At 35.5% G+C, this 22937-nt stretch overlaps 1 protein-coding gene across 11 annotated transcripts in view; it reads right to left on the reverse strand.

Annotated features, from left to right (window-relative positions):
* WWOX (WW domain containing oxidoreductase) overlaps nt 1-22937 on the reverse strand; it is a 524615-nt gene that overhangs the window by 489488 nt on the left and 12190 nt on the right. For all 11 annotated transcript variants that reach the window (XM_067302452.1, XM_067302448.1, XM_067302450.1 and 8 more), the window contains exon 5: nt 6065-6171. In XM_067302452.1, coding sequence (XP_067158553.1) covers nt 6065-6171 — 107 coding nt within the window. The remainder of the gene's footprint in view (nt 1-6064; nt 6172-22937) is intronic.

Consider the following 22937-nt stretch of genomic DNA (forward strand, 5'->3'; position numbering starts at 1 on the left):
CTACCTTCACTGGCTTGTGGCTGTTTGCAGAGGAATCTCGCAGAAGAGCTTGAAGATCACAGATTTCTCACTGATAACAAGATCAATAGCTCTGACAGGTTGAGACATGTCCATGTGGATAGTTACAATCCCAATATACAAGTCTGCAAACTGAAAAAAACTGCCACCTCAGAACATGTCAGAAGACTTCAAAATACAAAAGCTACTGCTTACTGGCTCCTTATATTAGCAGACTGGATTACATTCAATTTTTCTTAGTGCTGCGTATGCATTTTAACGCTGCTTGAAATTATGTTTATCATCATGTAACAATTCATTTTCTAGCTGTACTTGGAAGACAACTTTGCAGCCCACATCACTGTCTTAGGTTGTCTCAACTGGGCAGATTACTCCTACAGGAACTTACTAAATTATATAGTATTATGGCCAAGGTCTTTCATAGTGCTCTCAGCCAGTATCAGTGCTAATAACGTCTGATTAATGCTCATATCATCAATTCTGCTAGTAACATGAGGTCTGATTCAATTCACATTAGAATCAATTGAAAGACTGCTTCACTTCAGAAAGGTTTGGATCAGATCCTTAAAAAGAAAAAAGCATTATATTCAGCAATAGCAATAATGTTTTAGTTTGAGTACCTATGGATGTAAGTGAGACAAGGTGGTCAGAGGTTGGGGGGGTTTTTTTGTTTGTTTTTATTACACTACCATTTACCTTAGTAAAAGCACTGCCTCTCCCTACAGGGCCTTTTCTCCACAGCAAGGTTTGAATAACTACTTTTATCTGGATCCTTCAGCATGGTCACCTACTCTGCTGTACACGGCAGGCTTTTACAACTTGGTACGTTACACTGATGAGGGTTTCTGCACCAACAGCATGCAGCTTCGGAATGTCACGCTTAGAAACAACACAATCCTGTGCTACAAAATGATGACACAACATTAGAAATATTTTCACAGAAATGTGCATGCTCTACAGTACAATATTCTGAAATATCTTCTGTTTGAAGAGATTACTTCTTAAAAGCTTTTATTTAGTACCACTTTGGAAACTCCATTAGTATCAAGAGACAAAGCCTAAAATTGTTTTTGTTGCGTAGAACAATGTTTTACAGAGCTATCCTGCATTCAAAGCACATACACCAAAACCAGTAAACCAAGGGCATCAGTGGAGGCTAAACAAATTAGTCCTCCTTCCTTCAAGGAGGAAACAAATATTTTAAAAATAAATAAATAAATAAATTGTTGTCCATATTCTGCGTAAACACGCACGAATTTGCATGTAGTCTATCCATGCTTTGCAAGATTACAACTGGAATACAAAGACTCATTTATCAGGTTTTAATTTCATTCAGTTACTTGATCAGCAAGAATATAAATCACTCCTTAGGTGGAGAATACTTTGGGGAAGGAAAACAGTAAAGAGTCAGGCTTATTTTGTTGGGGGTTTTTTCATAGGTATTCTCTCTTCTGTTGTCATATCTATACTTTATAAGCTTCCATAAATAAAGGAAACCAAATTTTTTTTAAAGCAGTTTAATCTTTCTTTGATGTAGCTAAAGGCTTAATCCTGAGGAATAATTACACAAGAAACATTACACTTTTTATGAAGTATTAAACTTACAATTTATCTTTTAATATCTACTTCAAAGACTATTTGACAGGAATAAATAAATGAGAGCTCCTTGGCAATAAAAGCTGCGATTCATGAAATATTTTATTCACTCATACTCTTAAGAATTTTCTTGAGAATACTGCTAACATCTGGAGCTGTATCTGTATCTGTAGTCCTATCCAACCATTATGCTTATACTCAATTAGAAAATTATATCAATAATAACGTAAAATAAATTACCTAGTTTCTCTTCCCAGAGCATAGATTTCAATGTTCGTCAGAGCAACTATGTGTACAAACAGCACTGTAGTGTTTTTCATTAAGCCTTAAAGTCAATTAAGCTACGAATTGGAACAATCTTTCCTCCTTTGCAAAGTATTGATATTTTTTCTTGGCTGCTTTCAGGCCTTTTCACTACTCAAGGAGAGATTTATGTCTGACAATTTCTTTCTGATTAAAATGAATCATAACTCTAGAATTCTAATTTCCTCTTTTCTGAGCAAGAAATTATCAAACAGTTTTAAATTGATATTGAATGTCATCGTGCATGAACAACATTCATTTTCAGGATATCAAATGTAAAGCTATACTGATCTCTCTTTTTGTCTGCTTCTTTTACATTCTCTCTCTATGTATATAAAGAATATCAGATTCTACCAATATAATCAACTACATCTCTCTATAAAAATTATATTTGACAGACTAGCTAGACCAGTCACATTAAAACCTGTCACAGTGCTTTACACGAGGCAATTCCCTCTCTATCTGCAACGTTACCAAAAATTTTGCTGTACTTTAGAAAGAAAATATCTGAAATACTGCAGGCTGCAAATAAATGTCATAGTTATCAAAAACAATTAGCAAGTTTGTAAGGGTAATCCCTACCCAACTGACTCAAACTCTCTATAAAGCAGCTCTTTAGACAAACTGCTGAAAACAAACTTTTCTGGATTTGTCTCCCACAGCCAATTAAGATCAATATGAATTTGATTTTTAAATGTCTAGAACAACAGCTGATCTGCCAAATCTTGTTTTCTCTGGTTATTCCTCCTGTTTTCTAAAAGCCTTAACAAATGGACTTTTTCATGCCATTTAGCTGTCCCAGTTTCTCTTTAGAAACTTGAATTTCAGCATTCAGTAAAAGCAGACTATTCTGAAACTTTTTTTTAACGTAAGTACAACAGGGCCAAAGAAGGAAAGCTCTACTGCTGCATACACTTTCTTTATGGCACTCCAGACTGATCTCACAAATAAACTCACTAACGGAACCAGCTGGATGGTTTTCCTAAGTACTGGTATGCATCCCATACTTTATTTTTGAATACTGCATTACAGTAGTTTTTTTTTTTTTTTTTTTAAGAATTATTTTTTTCCATATATATTTCAGGCTTCAGTTTAATACAGACCATCGATTAGATAATTGTGTCAAAACTTGAAATAATGATTGTTTCTTTCTTTAAGTACTTTTAATTGTTTATTTTGTATTCTTCCCAAATAACCACAACTCTTTTCTGCTTCCTTCATAAGTAATTGCAAATGCTCCATATCAAATAACAAAAGGATGGAAAAGTTTGAGTTTTAGAGCACACTGCCCCACATAAAAGGCAGCATAGGATATACATTGCTTCTGGTAATATACGTTTGTTATTATAAAACCACAGATTTCATTATCATGGTACACTTTTGATATTCAAACACTCTAGAATTCAAAATGGCAAACATTTGAGTTATAAAAAAAGTATAGTTCGTGTAAGTTATAAAAACACAATTTTTGGACAAACAGTTGATCAGGCATTTATCTACCTCAGAATTCCTTCCCCCCCCCACACACACACAAACACTGGATGCAGAAGCTATTGCTAGCACAACTCAGACTCAGTCTCAGAAACACTCACGAGAAAACAAAGCAAGCAGATAGTGCTCCCGATGCCAAAACACTACCCAGGTAGTGCGTACACGAGGCTCTGTAAGGCTGCACTTTTAAGAAACAGTTCTAAATTGAAAAGTAAAGATCAAGTGAGCCAATCTTCTTTCAATCATTTTACTTTCCCTAGGAATAAGGAAGATAAAAATCGTGGATGTTTTAAAGCTCTGTACAACAGGATACAATGGTTACAGCTACCAATCAAGAATTCAGTTAAACTACATTAAGGAGGTGTTATTTTTCTTTAACACTAATTTTAGCAAAGAATTTTTTAATTAAAGACTGCCTACTCTGCAGTTATATAGCTATAATTCACAAAAATTTTTTTTGTATCAATATTTTAATTTTATTATCAATCAATCAAATTAATCTTTGTCTTTCTGTTTTCAGGAACTGACTTTGGGGCAGGTTTTTGTGTGTTTGTTTTCCTCAAGATTGCTTACAATTTAATGTAAATTTTAAGCATCTTGTAATTCATCAACTAATTCTCTCCTGGTTACATACTCCAAGTAATTAAAGTTCAGTAATAACTTATTCTTTCTGCTCCAGCACCTGCATTTCATTTGTTTATTTTCCCAGAGTCATAAATCTGAGGGACTGTCAAAGTGCCATAATATTAGTGCAATAATCAAAGTTAATTAGTCCCCCTCAATAAACAACAACAACAAAGCTATTACAAAGATGCATTGAAGGTTTTCCAGCTACCCGGTTTACAGATGAGATTCTTTTCTGAACAATTAGAATTTGAAAACTGTTAGTAAATAAATGTAGTGTTTCTGAAGTAATTTGAACTTCAGTGATTTTCATTCAATTACCAATTCATTAACTTTTGGTGAGATAATATATGTACTAACACAAGTAATCCTGAACTCCCATTGCCTTCAAATGCTCAAAAAGAGCTTAGAAATAAGTGGATGATGTGATATTTCTAAATAAAAGGTAGTCAGTACTGCCCTATTTTACTCATGTAAAGAAAAATGTTTATATATGTATATATATTAAAAATTAAAAAATTTACACAAGCATATATAAATATACAAATATATGTTTTAATATATATACATATATGTATATATATTACATTTTTTTTATATATAGCTATAAATAACTAAATATATATATATAGCTATATTTAGTTGGGTTGGAACTACAAAATTCTAAAGACAGAATACCTCCAAATCCAGCTCTGTTGCAAGAGAACGGACAGGTAAATTTTAAGCAACAAGCCCTACACTTGCCACTATTGGAATTCTCTGGGAATTCCATGTTATTGAAACAGAAACAAAAGAAAACACCTTTAAAGTGAATAATCAAAGGGGAAAAGTAAGATGTGGTGAGGGGTAAGGAGGGGAAAATAAAGTCATTAAGTTCACCTGAACAAGAGAAAACAGCTTAAATCCAAAGACTTAGTTTCTTGAAGAAGCTTGTGGTTCCAAAAATTAGCAATATTACAAGCATCACTTATTTGGAAATAATTGCTTGTAAATAAGCACTATGTTTGTCTTTCACTAGTAAACAATTGTCTTCAGACTATTTATGTGGATATACTGATATTACTGAGTGCTCTCCCATATGACTTGGGAGCAGTTGAAATATTTTCAAAGCCTGGGAAATAAAGCTAAAACACTCATCACTAATTTTAACAGGACATAAAGAAAATTCCAATAATATGACCCTGTGGTTTATTATTCAAGTAAAGCATATAGGACTGTGTCAACAGATCATCTCGTGGAAGTCAGCGGTCACAGCAAGCTTAGACAGAACTTCCTGCAATCCTTACTAGTGAGTGAGTGATTGTGGGAGGAGTAAATTAAGATGCTGCATAAATTTTAATAAGGACCACAGAAGACCTAAAAAGAGGGGGGCAAGAGGAGTTAGGAGTGAAAGAGGAACAAGGGAATAGAAAATACAGAGGAGCTTGTATTTGCATGACAAAGTGGAAGGAAAAAAAAAGAAACAGAAGGAAGAAACAGGAAGGAAAAAATGTTAAGGCAGACTGCCTAGTAGCAACAGTGTCGGGGCTGCAGGATCGAGAAAGAAAGAGAAGTGTTTTTAGTTTTGAAAAGTATAAGAATTATCCCCTGAAATCTCCCATAGTACAAAAACTATAGGCAAAATAATGGCTGTTGCTAATATCTGAGAGTCTACACTCCGCTCCAGTTAGTTATGCATTTTGGTACTTGAATTGTCCTGCCCTATTAACTATGAAACATGCCTCAGTGGTTCTTTCAAACTTCTTAGCCCTTACAAAGCATTTACATATAATATGGATAACAGGATGTCAAGCCTTGCAGTCTAACACGGTTATAAAAAATGAAATATCTCTATTGTTCTGATATACCAGTGACTGGTATAGAGTATAACAGAGTATTACCAAAAAAGAGAAAAGGCTTCTTCCTCAAATTCTTGCGCAGAAACCAAGTATCTATGTAACTGCTTGTACTGCACAGAAGTTTTCATGCCTGTGCTTTATTTTGAAACTAGAAAAATATAGCTTAATGTTGGACACTATAGATATTTACTTACCCATTCCATAAGAATGCGTTGTACAGCATCATTGCCTCTTGACATATTTCTGCAGGCCAGGATAACATAAGCCCCATGCAGTGCAAAAGACTTTGCAGTTTCAAAACCTATGATAAAACATTTTGCTAGTCAGACATAGATCTTAATAACAAATCAGAGTTATAAAATTACCTGAAAAGAGGACCCAAACACTTCAGTATTCTAACCCTATCTGCAGTCTGACTACCTGTTTGCTAGTTACTTGGACCCATCTTTTAAGTGCACATATGGAAAAAGATACAGACCTCACTTCAAGCAGGTCTTTGAGACAATAATTATGTTTTGTGCAAAATAGGCACAAAATCTTTAAAAAGTAGACCTCAATTTCTCTGTCTCAGTGTCTTCAGCTGTTAGAATAGCAGAAATATACTTCCTCCTTTCCTGTTTTACTGTGAAGAATGAGCCATAAACTGAGGTCGTAGACCTGTTACGTGTGACCGCACTGAAAGCGATAGGACTGTAAGTCTGAGCTCTGGGTAGTTAGCCTTTGCTCAATCAGTCTGAGGGCCACCTGGGGCAGGAGGGATCATCCAGTGGGAAGTGTGAGGGAATAAGAAGCAGAATCACTTGGAGATAACTGCTCCGGATCTGAACACCATCCCACCTCTAGGACACTTGCATGCAAGAAAAGGGGACCACAGACACAACCAAGCCTTAATCCACTCCCAGCAGGGGGTTATCAAACTCATTCTTAGAAAACAAAACTCTACTTGGGGAGATTATAATCTATTACAGTATATGTCATTATCCGTGCACTTGAAAATCTTTGCTAAAAATGTGCCTGAATAATCTGAGTAAATTCAACTCATGTTTTTGTCTTATCATTACTTGATACGGAGAACAACTTTTCATGACTGTTCTCATTATAAATAAGTGATCAAATACCAGAAGCCTTGCAAGTAGTTTCAATACATCAGATATAGTATCACGAGGCTAAATGGGTCACTGGATAAACCAGATGATCCAATGAAAAAACAAGTCCATAAAAAAAATTCTCTTTTTTGTAACTTACTGATCTAACAACCTGCAAACACATTCCTTCCAAGTCCAAAACAAAGGAGGACAGATAGTTCACACTCTACTGCAGTTTAAGCGTAGCATGAATCTATATCCCCAGCTTTTTCTTTCATACAAACTTTCACAGTTAATTTCTAGACCACTGTACACTCTCAGTCTTTTTTACAATACTGCTAATCAATTCTTTCCCATTCTGTATTTGGGCTCTTCAGTCCTCCTTCCTAAAAGGAGGCTTTAGACTTGTCTTTACTGAATTTCAGCTCGTTAATTTTGGACTGCACTGCAATGCAATCAGTTCAAATTATGAAGCTGTTACCAAGAGCTACAACTCTTTCCGCCTTGACATCATTTGTAAGCGTACTCTATTTCATTGTCCAACTCATTAACAAAAAGCTGAATAGAAGTTGGTCCTAGGTAAACTCATTTAATTGGAAATATCTGTGACAATTTACAGTAGGAGATGATGAGTCCTTGAGAGTGCAGAATGCCCATACCAAAGTGCAAAGGGTTAAGTCAGAAACCAGGTTCCTGTTGGGGCGAGCTACTATGCATTTGTGGTGTATTCAAGATTAGCATTGGGCTTCCCTCTCCATGGAGGACAGTAACCATGAAAGACATTTCCATCCAGCTGAAAGAGGTGTAACACGGCTTAATGAGTTTCAATTAGACAAGCTTAAACTAGAAAATGAAGAATCAAATTGAAATGCCCAACAATTTGAGTATGTGCAGAATAGGAAGATATCTGTTCTAGCTTTATGACATTTCAAGCATGTTCATGTTTTCCTTTTAGAAACTGTTTACCTAAAAAGCCTATTAAGATAGGCTGTCTCACTTTCAAAAAGCCCTGGAGCAACAAAATTCAGTTACAGCACGAGACATAACTTACATTATAGAAACAACAGACATCAAGACAAATTTATACCATTCTCTGCAGTTACATACTTATGGTATTTAAGTCCAAGCAATTTTCTTGTATCTCTTTTAAAGTCATTCATTGTACCAAGCAATTTTAATTACCTAGGTAATTCATTGCATGCACATGAATTCAGCTACAGCATATGCAAGGATCTCCCCTGTTCCTAATTCCACTTCAAATGTATTTAACCATGATTTTTCATGTAACTAATGTAAGACATGTTGTACCAGAGCACTATTAGCTAGCTGTATGTGCCTTGTTTTGCACAGTAACACTTATTTTTTACCAGCCTACCACATTATTAAAAACTGGATAGAACCTCTGGGAATACCATTCTTTTCTACTGTTATACAGAGATATGGAGCTGACAACCAGCCTCATTAGCTAAATGTGATGATGTTTAGCTAACTCTACCCCACGTCACACTTTGTACAGAATAATAAATTCCATGTCTCTCTGTTACAGTTAATAACTTGATTCTCATTATGAATGAAACTGAGGAAGATTAAAATCAAATCAAGTAAATTACATGCTGCAAATTTAGGTTATTTTAATACCACCTTGATTCTTCCCTGCAAACTTGCTGATCTATGTTAAACACCCCTCTTTAGGACTTACTCTTCTCTGGGCTACCAAAGGATTATTTTTTCACCTTTAGACAGACACTTTCTGAATCCTTCCATGCAACTGTGCTCAAAAAACCTTCTCTTCTGAGGATTTTAAAGAATCAGTCCATCCTTTCATTCAAAATATAATCACAGGTCAAGTGGTGATGCTTCTTCCCATCAAACATATTTTAAGCTGCTAGCTCATTCGTTAGCACACTTGCACTGTATTTAGGACAGCCAGACTTATGCAAAAGGAGATCCAGGTATCCACACGACAGTGCAATCTACTACTGACGAAAACTATTGTCACCTACATTCTACCTAGCTGTACAACTGGCAAAAGGTGTACGACTGAAATTGTGTGTAGCTACAACGTATTGTTGTTCTGTTCTTCAGTTTCAACTATTCATGTCCCTGGGACTTCAAAGCAGGCTGCTAGGAAAAAAAAAAAAACAATAAAAAAAACAAACTTGAATATTCTCATATAGAGAATATACCGCACTATCATGCATTATATATTAATTGCGAGTTTGTTGTTTGTTTGTTTAATTGGAACAACTGCATTAGAAAAAAAACAGTACAGGATAACACACTTGAGCACAAAGGATAGCCAGTTATAAAGATTAAGACAGATACCCCCCAAAATGTGATAGGAGAACATCATGCTCAAATAATATATACTTTGGAAAAGCCACCATACTACATGCCTCTATAAAACAGTTACATGGAATTCATTGAGTGGAAAAGTAATTCAACAATTTCTTGTTTCTTTGAAGTAGACAGTATAGAATCCATTTACAAAGTCTCCCACAAGCCTGTAGTAAAGAATGTGTATCAGGCATTTACATGCTTTAAAACTTCTCTTTATTCCAAATGCAGGTAAGAAAGTTTGAACACACAAGTAGAAACTCAAAAAACATTTCAGACAGTTCCAAATTTTTTTCAGCTTCTTTTGAATAGTAGTGATGCCATCTTTCTTTCCAACAGCTTAGGGCTCAATTTAAAAGCTTCTAGTTTCTTCAAAATCATTTCTTCCTTTCTCTCCATTGATAGAAGAGCTTTAGAGGCCCTGAGTTTCTAAAGTTTCTTCACATATGCTTCAGTAATGATATAAAGCCATCATGAGTCCAGCCTTCCTTGAGCTCTACATCACAGGCAGTGTAAACCTAAACTAAAGGGCATCCAGAAGAAAAACTTCTTTCATTTCACTTCAGTAAATGCAGCAAGATCAAATAAGTTAACAAAAGTGGTCTGTGAAAAAGCGAAAAGCGTTAGCCTGTTTGTGTTGTGTTGTTCTGGCCTTTCGTACACTGACAGATTACTTAAGGACTCTAGAAAAGCAGAAACAAACCCCGATTTTGTAAGCATACAAAACGTACAAGTCAAGAGAGAACTATTTCTTCTCTGCAGAGGTGATACAGAAGAGAGCGTAACAAGGATGCTGTTCCCTTAGGGTTTTCTGGTCTCCTTGCTCCGAGTTCTTTTCGGAAAAAGGCCCGTGCCTCTGACACTCCCTCTCGAACTCAGCATAGATCAGCATGCAGCACTTAATTTTACTTCAGTTTTAAGATCTTTGGGAGAAGGAAAGTATTCTTATTGTGTTTGGCCAGTGTGTTTCTACAACACAAGTTCAACACCTTACCTCAGAAATCTCCTTACGGTATGCGCAGAACCAACAAAACCTTGGCAGTTTTAAGCCATCAAATAGCATTCAGTATGCATGCAAAACCTTTTAAAACCTTTTTCTTTTTAAACCCTTAACATTTTGGTAAGGCACAACAATTATTAACCATCAAACAGTACATCTGCAATATGTAATAATTACCTACCCAAATCTCTTTTTTTTTTTTTAATGCAGAAGTAATCAAAACTCCACAAAAGTATTTTTCCAGATAGAGAATGTTACTCCCTTCCACTAGCCTTTGTTTTGAAAGCAAAACTTTACAGAACAGAATTTTTCCTGTATCAATAGCAGACTGAGTTTTAGTTTGGGGATGTAAGGGGGGAAGCTTGAAGAGCAGAACCCTTCCATAATATATACTACCCAATACTTTCAAAAAACATAACATGCAATATAAACAAAAGGTAATTTAAATCCAGTTTTACTGCAGATGAGAGTGAATTGTGAAAGGTTAAACACTTACTTAAGAACTTGCAACAAATCATCTTTATAATCCAAACCAGACTCTCATCCCCACTATAGATATCTAAGCAAACAGACTAGATGATCAGGTCCCAAAAGTCAAAAACTAAGAGCACTACATAGAAATGGTAGAGACACTCACATGCATCACTAGATTTATTTCAACATGGAAGAACTAAGCACCAGTGACAATGAATCAGACCTTCTCATTCAACTGTTCTTCAAAAAAAGGAAGAAAGATTCAAATGGTGTAAGAAAAAGCTATAAAGAATTTTGAGTTACATAAACTTATTTTCAGATTGAATATTTTAACAATGATGTGTTATTTAGGGGAAGATAATCTTTCGTAACTAAGATTTTCTTTGCTTGCACTGGTGATTCAAGGATACAACATTCAACAGATCTTTCATTTGGAGTGATTGTAGCCATAAGCGAATGAAAGTGGCTATGTTCTGAGTGAGAATTTATTTTATATAATTAAAATAAGCACCCTAAAGAGATAGGGGTCTACAAGGACGACCAATTTTCCACTGCTTCTTTGCAATCCCAAGATTCCCCGCATAATCAGAATGAATTTCTACTTTCCATGGATGTCTAAGTCTTTCCTGTGATGATGCTGATATAACCCAAAAAATATTTTCCATATAAATTCTTGAACTACAATCCACACATCATTGATATATAGAAACTCACTTTTCAGACCCCAGAAGCACCAAGCATATCATACCAGGACAAAGAACAAAATTCTTGGCTACGATCATTGTTTCAACATGAGTGTTTAAGATAAAATCTTCCAGAGGCATCATTCAAGTTGCTCCAAATGCAAGTTTTCAAACAAACGTAACACGTAATTGCTCTTTAAAAAGAGCAATTCACATAAAATATACTAAGGCTACCTTTGTTTCTGTGTGTTTATAGGTACATGGTAAAACATACTGATTGTCACTGAAAAGTTTGATGTTAAATGAAAGATACATCCTGCCTCTCCCTTTGTGTGCAGATTGGACAGATGTGTTTTTCTTGGATTCATGAGGTGCAGAAAAAGCCAACCAAAATGAATTAGGATGACTAATGCATTGGTTCTGTTTTCAGTCCAACCAACTTTAAAATATGCACTCACTTCATATGTTACACTTCTTTATAAGACACTGTTCTGGGCAAGGCAAAGTTATTCTTAATAATAAAAGTACACTGACATCGACACTGACAAAACTCAGTATTTGTTTGATTTTAAGGGACCAGAACATCAGACAAATATTTAAAAATTCCCTTAAATTAAATTGACTGGATTATAAAGATCTACATGACCCATCATTCCTGTAAGAAAATTTTAAAAAAAAATGCATCATTCAAGGCAAAGAAAGCTAAATGCATAACTGAAAATACTGGAAGCAAATGAGAACATAAAAGGTTGGCTACATCAGATACATACAATACCAAGATGCTGCGACTCACAGCCACAAAGTCGCAGCGAGATTTGGTATATACTCTAGTTGTACTTCCAAAAACCCCTACCAACTCACTTTAGATGATGCCTCTTGTTACTTGCGATTAACTTTATGCAATTACAAGATACACAACACAGCTCAGGCCTCAATCACTTCAGCTCTCTTAAAATCTAACACAGACAACTATTTCAGATATCCAAAGGCACAGTCTAGCAGCAGATTCAAAACTGCATTTCCTATCCACTATGCTGTAAGCTGCTATTACCCACTATAAATATTGCAATAGCAGTCAGAGGTTCCAGTCTGGAATGAACCCTATTGTGAAATGCAGTATATTAAAAACAGAACCGAACTACTTAACATTTCCTGTGATAAGACCCGGTTTTAGTTGTCTAAAGCAATTCCACCAACCACGAAGCTTGTCTGCCTCAAAATACAAGATGTCCACCTATAAAAACCTGCTGTTTAAGAACATTCAAAAAAGTTATTTCAAAAGAAGCCTAATTAAAACATAGCAGGAGAAAAAGCTAAAACTGGAGTCAAATACTAAACTGCACAGATATCCCAGTCAGGATTTTTTCAATTGCTAACAAATAGGTCCTATTAGGTGTCTGAAGATACCAACAGTGGCCAGGGATTGGAGAGAGGGGAAGAAAAGTAGAGTCTGCTTGAGATAAGAACAGAATTTTCAGTGCAATCCCCAGAGGTTTTTTTGTTATCTACTCCTTGCACTAAATATATATCACTATGAAAAAAATCCCACTCAAAAAGGATTCAGACATGCCTCTTCCATTTCAGCTAACCCCAAAGCTCCGTTTAAATAATTTACATTGCTCTAAGAAGGGGAAAAAAAGTCTCTGCCTTCATGTCTCATCTTGCCCTTCTTCATCTGTTGAATGACAGATGCATGCACCTACCAAACCCCCCAAATTTTTTTCCCTGAACATTTCTTAAAGTGCATTGCATCAGTCCCACAGAAGCTACCAGAGTAGCATTTTACCAATCCTAAAATCATTTGCAGACATTTATACAAGCTGTCACATCTGATCTGCAAGTAAAGAATGGTCTATTTGAACTTTTTTATTCTCAGTGTTTCTTCAAGCATTGAAGAAGTTTGTGCTTTCTTTTGATTATCCTCAAATATGACAGTGTGGCTTCCTGCAAGCAAATCAGCCAGTTTTTTATAACACAAATCATTTGTTGCATTTAAAAGAAAGATATCAGAATTTAGCATTTGGCTTTATAATTTAATGTATAATGAGAATTTATTAGAGCTAGTCTCTTTTTCTGCCTTTATACAATTTTTTCCTCTGTAACAGACACCATAGCATGGCAGAAGACAGGCAACTGAATATGAGCAACTCAGCACACACTTCACATTGTCTAGACATAAATGATAACCTTTATCTAAAAGTGCATCTACATGTACGATTACCAAGATAAGTCAAACAATCATGAAAAGGTTACATACATTTAAAAAGAGACCTGAGCTAGCAACTGTTTCAAAACAAGTGAGACTCACTTTAGTGCGACTTGTATTACTTATTTGGGGGGTGGGAAGCATAGCTAAAATTATTTATTCAGATTGACATAAGCTTACATTCATAAAGGACAAAGGAAATATTTTGTTAGACTACAGTTATGTTAATACACTCTTTTTAATTATATTTCAAAATAAACTCTTCCCAACCTTAACCAAGATCTAGAGTAGAGGAATATGATAAACCTGCTCACAGTGCAAGTCAAGGTCAAAACTACCATCTCAATGAAATCTAGATTAGATCTCAATAGCCAAACTTGACATGTCACTTAGGGCATGCAATTTCCCATTAGCTAACCATTCTAAATGTTTAGTCACTAAGGGATAGTGATCAGGGCTTTTTGCTTATTTAACTAAAACCAGTATTTGTAAGTACCATTGCTTGAATATATCATTAATGAAACAAAAAACAACTTTTCTGTGCATGCTATTGTAGCTTCATAGACATTCTATAGCAAAGCTGAATCAAGCTAAAGAGCAGCAGTGACAACAAAACTCACAATGGCCATATGTAAAAAAAAAAAAAAAGAAAAAGAAAAATTAAGGATTTACCTAATGTTAGTAGTAAGTATCAAAGGCCAACCATAAAGAGACTCCAGTTTCCAGGGAATCCACATATCCTGAGGGGCTTTTGTTCCAGACAAGTGCCAGACTAACTGCATTCATAACTAGGTTTATAAAAATATTTGATCAGATATCCAGGAGTAGCTTCAAAAAGGCTTCAAAAGCTGTTTTGAGGGGCATGTATTTTTTTAAATCCATTCCCAACAAGGGTCTTTGGATTTTCTTCCTGTTGTTGCTGTTTTTAAAACACCTTCCTACACAAGCTTTTTCAGATGACCTAAGCAAAGCGCAGAGAATTTTGAATTTTAAATTTATCTTTGACAATGTCTCTCGGGGTGTTTTTTTTTTTTTAAATGAGATTTTAAAAAAATGTTCCAAGTTAAGAGAAATGGGATTGGCGCTCTCCTTCTCTAAAGCTGCTTTTTGCATCTGCAGTAGCTTTAGGCAACACAACTTTCCCCACCAAAGCAAACAGAAAAAAGCCAGAAGTTGTCTAGTTTGAGTACACTTTTGTTCTTCCATAAACCAGCAATATTATACTGCAGAGTCAAATCCTAATTAAACATACCAAAAAAAGTCACATGTTTTAAGTCTCCTTTTGGCAAGTACAACAGTGCAAAGTTAATATAAGAAGTAAATTTAATAAAGTTAAAGAGGAATATTTCATCCAAGGCAAAATAATTAAGACATACTGAGCTGTCAGCTAGAGTGTTAGATCGTCCAAACATTAATCTGCAAGTTATTTCATGAGAAATACTCAATTTTATGTAAAGAAACCGAAAAAGTACTACAGCATAAATTGAACCAAACTATTTTTCTTTAAAAAAATTTGATTATTTATTTATAATCAGTCAGTTACATAAGTAATGAAATAGACCAAAATGTATACTAGGCATTTTTTAGATAAATGATAAAACAGGATTCTGTCCCGAACAGCACGCAATTTACTTTACAAAAAAGCTATCACTGAGAGAATCAAACATACACAGCTAGGTCCCATTCTAAAGAGCTCACAATCCATGTTGTGGAAAAAAGGAACAGACTGAACATTACAACAACACTACTTGATTTCTGGCAGCCACTGCCCACCTCTGTTTCAGGAACGTGAGGCGAGAACTTGTTTAGTTAAGCAGCAAAAGATATTAAAATACAAAAGTCATTTCAGGATCCTGTGAAAAGAATTTAATACAGGATGCAGTTCATCGTTCCAGAATTCGTTCTGGTGCAAGCAAATAGAGATGACAGATAGGAGGTAGCTAGCAATGGGCAAGACAACTGATGTGGAGATTTGGGAATTGGGTTACCTTCTTAAATTCCAGTTTTTCTGGATTAGATGGAATCCATTTAAACAGAATGGGTACCAACCTCCCCAGTTCAAAACTGGCAAACCTTTTAGGCGTGCTTTAAACTACGAAGGAAAGAGGGAGATGGGAAGTTGTTATGTAACTCAAATGATCCATCATGTGGTTCCGACATACAAAGTAAGGCAGGAGATGGAGTTGTTCTGAAACAAAAGATGAAGAATAAGAAGAGTATTAACAAAACGTGTCTATACACAAAAGCAAGGAGAACGGAAAACAAGTAAGAATTAGAAGTCATTAAATTATTATACAAGGCCACAGGCAAAAATTAAAGCCTTCTTTGCCCCAGTTTCAATTAGGGCATTCAAACATACAATACATCTTCTAACTCTAAAACTAGTGCATAACATTTGTTTATATGACCACATCTAAGGCCTACCTGCTAACAGCCGGAATGTGGGCAACCCACCAGAGAGCTGAACAGCAATAATCTTCCAAAGGGAATGGCTGATTACAGCTGTGTGTGTTTGATGTCAGCTTTTTCATCTTCCAAAAAAGTTAGGCCTTGCCAATTTGGGGGGGGGGGGGGGGGAAGGAGCGGTGTATTCAAGCCAAAAATAGTTATGCCTACAAAAAATTTACATCTGCAAAACAAGAAAAACTGCCAGGGGAACACACATACTAGACATTTTCTAAAAACTATGGTTTCTTGTGACAACAGTACTGTACTCAAGGTTTGAGTCATACTTTGCAATACTACTGTAAAGTAGGCAAAAAGCATTACTCCCACTGATAACCAGGAAAACAAGACTAAGTGTTGAACAGTTCTCTCAAGATCACACGGAGTTCAAGCTGTTCAACTCCTGCTCTCATAGTCAGTCCGCCTAGTCCATGACAAGTTCCCCAGGGAAGTGACTAAATTTCAACTTAGGTGTGTAAAGCCTAGTAAGTGATATTATTCATCAAATTACACCACATACCATTATGAAGCATCCATCTGCTTTGCATTCTAGATACAAAACCATCATTTTGTTTCCCCAGAGATAAATGTTTAAAATGTCATATATAAAGAACAGAATCAGGAAGCTTAGGTCTCTGTTCCTTTCACCACAGATTAGATTCAGAAAGGGATACAATAAAAGAGATCTTCTCCCAAAGTTATGTCACAACTTTCATTCACTCAGGACACCAAAAACGTGCTGCCAAATAGGTCATGCACATTTTCAGGTAGTCTTCATCGCATATTTCCGTAAAGCACAAAATAGTCCAAATTTAGCTTCAGAGTTAAAATCCTGCAATAGTAATACTCACACCTCTCAGCAACTGCTTATGGCTGGATACAGACCCAAGCAAGTAAAAGTCTTTCTTGAAAAAGCTTTCTTTACTCATTTCTAGTTGCCTTAATTTCTACTCTAATATATCTTAATTATTCCTTCTGTTAAACAATTTTACTGGTTCTCAATTGAGTATTCTTTTTATCCCATAAAAGAACAATCGAATTCCCATTTTAAATGAGAATATGGACATGGATATAATCCATAAACTTAGGTCAATACCTGTAGCCATATGCTGCTCCATCTGTAAAGCAAGGGTAATCATACATTTCCCAAAATCCTAAGTAGCATAGCTAATGTCTGGAAAATACAAATGTACAGAAGCAACAAATACTGCTCACGATAGCCAACGGCAGGAGAATAGAAACAGAACCTTTCATGGCTCCTGGATCTCTGAATACACAATATACTAATGTTTTCATGAATTTGGTTGTCTTGGATTAGAGATCCTCTTAGCAAACTTTTAAACACTCAGGGATTTCTTACACAAAGACAGCTTTTTGACCAATCACAAGAAGAAGATGCCCCACAAGTTTTATGAACTTGAGTTTTTAGACATCAAAAATAGGGGAATCCCAATTAAAGAATATGCTATAAAGCTGTTTGGATAAAGAACAAATAATGAGGAGGCAAACATCATACTTTCTACAAAGATAACATATGGGGGGGGGAAGGGGGGGGATTTCTAAGCAACACTCATTTCTGTGAACCTCAGACCAAAGTACATGTGGAAGATTTTAAATAAACATACCCAAAACTGATCTGTGACAGTCCTTGTTCACACAGATACTACTATGCAGAAAGTAGAATAACAGCCAGATAATTTAACTTTACTTTTTAACTAGTATGAAGGGGACACTAAGAAAGAATAGGACCCTAAAGAACAGAGGAAATGTAAAATATTGAAATCTGAATGTGTTCGTTTAAAATAAAGTCAGTTCAGAGGGAGTTATCTGAAGAAACAAAAAGGTCTAAAAGCCAATGAGAAGTCCAGCAAGAAATCAAAGCCAGCCAAAAGTTATATGAACACAAAAACTAAGACTGAGGCTATGCAGCTGAACAGAGGGCTCCAAAGATCTCACATTTTAAAAAGAAAAGTTTATAGAAGAAGTGGAAAAGGAGGGAAAAATTATCTTTCACTTACAGAAGAAAAATAGAAAAAGAATGCGAAGGAGTTATTTAAACAGTAAGACTTAGGGTGTGGTCAACAACAGAACCACAAACTGCAAATATCATTAATTTATAAAACATGTTGCAGAAGATGAAACTACTTTTGTTTTTAGGGATCCTCCTAGCTAGGTTAGGAGGTAAAAACTAGGAATTAAGAGATATGAAAATGAATGCAGCAAATGTCTCAAGTCACACACTGCCTTTTAGAAATGTTTCCCTATCTTAGACTTTAAGATGGATATAACATCAGGATCTTCCTCACAGTACAATTCTATTCATATTCTGTAATTTGGGTAAAATTCTGGTCTCACTAATTTTAATAGGAGCTTTGCTACTGACTTCAATGAGGTCAGGATTTCAGTCTTTAGCATCCCAAGTTCTTATCTGCTTCCTTTCACTTCCTTTTCAGTGGGGATTTACTGCTTCAGATTTGACTTTCTAAAGCTTATAAATCCTTGTCACAATCAATTTTGAAGAGCTCAAAAGGGACACAAGATGCTGAAAGCCTTTCTTCTTGTGACCTTACAGCTTGGCATAGATATTGATATTAAGAATTTTTCAGGTGATAAGCCAAAAACAACATATCTATTAGTGTACACATAAATGCTATAACTAGAGTTGACAGTATCTAGAAAACAGTCACTAGATGTCTCACAAGATACTGTCATTAGAAAACAGTATTCACTTATTAACCACTTCTGTCCCCACCATCTACAAGCATTCTAAAAAAATACAAATGTACACCTAAGATTATTCAAACAATACTTGCAGTGCAATCGGCTTTCAAAACATGAAGGCACAAGATCATGTAGTTTTGTGTTGTCAAAGAGATAGACTGAATCATGCAAAAGTTCTTTTCATCTCTGGGCTATGAAGCGTGCAATATTATAACTTTGTTTATAATGAGAAAAGCCTTCCCGAAATTAAATATTTCTGAAGACATTTAGAAAAGCGATCAAGTTATTTTAAGTCCCATGGAGAAGTCTTAACGGTTACATAATAGATAAGAAAACATGCATCACACATGAAGGCTCCTGTTCTACAGATATATTATTCCAGTGTTAAATAAATACCAGAAGGTACAGCACAGGCAAATAGCTAAATCCCATCCTTTTTGAAAAGATTCCATTACAAGGAGTAATCACTATTGAACCTCTTAGCCCAGATGTAATTTCTTACATGTTACAACAAGTTTCACATGCATTGTGAATTTCAGCCAAGGTTGATGAAGTTCAATAACTCGGCTAACCAACCATGTGTACTCCTCATTACAGAAGTAATAAATAGATTCATCAAAATGGACATGAAAAAGCAATATGAAGATCTGACACCATTTCCAGCTTACTCAATAAGAAAAATAAATTACATAAGTCCAAGAGGACCTTTTAATATTTACAATATGTAACCAGTAGACAGTAGGTGCCTTATGTAAAAATTGAGCAATACTCATATTTAATAACATTAAGCCAGAATAAACTGAGTGATGGCACTCATGAAACACACTGTATCACTATATTCTATTGTAAAAATTCCAAGAAACAGCAATGTAAATTAAAGCCACAAAGAGAGCTCCCCCTATCTGTTAAGATTATTCAAAGTTTGAAAAATTACAGCTTTTTGCAGTTGTTCAGTTTTTCAAAATACATCAGTACAGGTCCATGACCGAGAGCTACTAACATCCAGCAAAAGAATAAGTTATAAGTTCCATCAAAACAGGCACTTTCCCCTCAAAGCCCTCCCTAAACAGTGCTTTTGTATCCTGACTACCCACACAATGTACTCTGGCCAAAAATACACTGCTTTGCAAGATCCAGCCTCTTCTGTAGAAGAACTGTACTCCCGCTCCCCCAAGATTTCGGTACAACAACATTCTTGCCTGCTACAAAGCCTTGAACTTCTGTGAGGAAAATGTCTGAAAAAGTTAGGAAAGTAAGTTTGTATTTTTAAAATGTGTTTAAGTAACAAACAACCAGCAACAGAACTCCTATACAGACACTGACACTTTATCGTAGGGGTATTTATGTGGTTTAGAATAATTTACATCGAGTTCGGCCCATGCATGAGAATCACTACTTTAAAAATACACCCTTTAATTATTCTGTGTTATTTTTCCCATGAATTCTTCATTAAACAAAGTAGTTTTCATCGACAGAATTAATCAGATCTGTTGAAATCAGAGTAACAATATGAAACTAAAAAACACAGCTGCGTGTCCAACAGCGAACTGTATTAAGCTAAAGGATGCTTCCTCCCCACCATCCTCCCCACCCAAACCCCATTTAAAAGGGCTTATAACCAGGAAACACTACTAACTTTCATTGCCACTGTTTTGTTGGTCAAGGATGGCAAAAGTACAGTCCCTAAACACAGCTGTGCTGGCAGAAGACCCTACTGTAAAAGTTACATCTGCAAAACTATTCTTTTATTGGGTAACTTCTTTTTCTCATGAGAGGCGATTTTATCCTACTAGGGCAAAGCATTCACATGCTAGCTGCACACATGCCAGCAGTCCTTTTTTCAGTTAATATACTGTGCTGCTTACAGTAGTGAAACACTTGGTAGATGGAGCCTAGAATTCACAAAAAACTAAAGTACGTTCATTAAGGAACAACCCATGCTTTTGAAAGCCCAATACATACAAAATTATCCAATGAAAGAAATCTCTGGGACAGCTAGGACTTGGTCAAGAAAATAATCAATCTAAGGTTTATATCTGCTAGTCTTTCTGTCTGCCTCACAATAAGCTTAGAACCCAAACTTCGACAAATAATATCCACTTCAATCCTCCACATGTGAAACACTCCCCGCATGAAAACATACGACCATGCAAAGGCTACAATAGTTCTCTTACCACAAGAAGTTACACTGGTTAAGCAAGGAGTTTCCCAACGAAGACACAAGATGCATCTCCTTACTAAAACCCTACTGCTTCCCTTCTCTCCAGCTTCCTTCCAGCTACAACAGAAATAACTACAGAAATTCTTCTTAATAAAAATGGGCAGAGGTTTCAACTTACTAATCCAATGGAATTCAGGCATTTATAAAAGCCAACTTTGCTTCAAAGGATGAGCTCTTTGCATTGAATTGGGAAAAAGATCTAGTTATCAGGACAGGACTTTTCAGGAAGTATTGCCACAAGTTTGGTCCCACCTGTCCCACCCCTTTTTTCTGCTCTCCATGAGAGAAAGGGATGAAAATAATAGGCAGCCACTGGAAAGCAAACTTCCTGGCCATTTACACACTACATAATATACAAAAAAGGTTTACATTTAGAGATCTTTGTACAAAGTTTGCATGTGAATAGAACTCAGAAAAATAACAAAAACAAAACCAGAGAGATGTATTTTCTCTTAAAGATTAGTTTTTTTAACACAAACTATCTAAACAAAAACAGACTGAATTTTTAAAGATTGGTAAAATTCAGATACTACAGCATAAGAAAAATTCCAAAACCATACAAGAAATCATGAAGTGAATCTGAAACAAGCAGTATCTTGAGCAATTCATTTGTACAAGTTCTGCCAGTTGTATAGCTTTAAATACTACTTCATCTGGAAACAGAGCAGAGAAATCAGAAAGTAAGCCTTGTACTTTCAAAGAAAAATATTCATGTATTTTAAAGGAGAGTTGGTGATCCAGCTCTAAAATAGAGCTGAAAATTCCTTATTGACAGATTCAGACAAACATCTGTGGGCTTAGTCCTCTAAACTCCATGCAGTACAGTGAAAGACAATGAACATATTTAGGACTGTCAGACTAATACTATTAAAATGAGAGTCCTCAATGGTATTTGCAAGGGTCTGTTTTATTCCTCCCATATGATCCGTATTTGACTCAAATGAGACCATTCATTGGTCTAATTAGGATTCAGCAAATGTTACCTTCTTTGTGTGAAGACTGATAAAGCCAGCCTCAGTAAAAATGTTCTGTCATCCACAAATAATCTCGGGAACTTGTGCGACTAGGATGGTTCCCATATTCAGAAAATTTTATTCTCTGCAGGTACAGAACAGTCAATTTTTGATTTCTTAAAAAATAAAGGCGTTCCTTTCCATCTTTTTTTGTCTCTTTATGTTGCCAGTAAATTTAAGGCATATTAGTAAAAGCTAACCAGCATGTATTGGAGACCTCACAGGGTCTTCACAGTAAATTTAAAGAAAAATCTTTAAAAGCTTAATTTTCCTCCTCTTAGGGGCAGCATATAGCTCTTCCTCATTTGGCATAAGAAATGCAACAACAGTTCACCACATCTGCCTTTAACAAGGCTTCTTAAATCTAGATTCAGAACAATACTAATACAGGAAGTGCTCAAACAGTACTATGCTACATAGAAAAATAGATAGATTTGTGGAATTCAGAAAATTTGAAATTATACAATATCACATCAATAAAACAAACTTTCATTGGCTTCTACCTGTATGAAGCATGAAAGCAAACAAACAAACGCACTTTGTCCATGTGCATTGCGTCATTTAATTACAGCCTTAACTACCACATATAGTTTGATACAGTTATAGTTTGATAAACAAAATAAGGGTAAAAAGCTACTGAAAACAACATTTTTTGTACAACAGAATTATGACAGAAAAACCAAATATCTTAGGACTTTCCTGAATTAACATAACCACCATGTGCTTTCTCAAGAGAGATTCCTGGCTTTCCAGTAGTTTAAGAGTTCTATTCCCACTCTGATGGTATCAGATCTTAGATGTCGTTGGTCCAGGAATTAACACTCCTACATCCCAGATTGCCGAAACCTTACTCTTATTTTTCCAGAAAAAGAGAGACAAAGA

Source organism: Apteryx mantelli, chromosome 10 (assembly GCF_036417845.1).
Source record: "Apteryx mantelli isolate bAptMan1 chromosome 10, bAptMan1.hap1, whole genome shotgun sequence".
NCBI lineage: Eukaryota > Metazoa > Chordata > Aves > Apterygiformes > Apterygidae > Apteryx > Apteryx mantelli.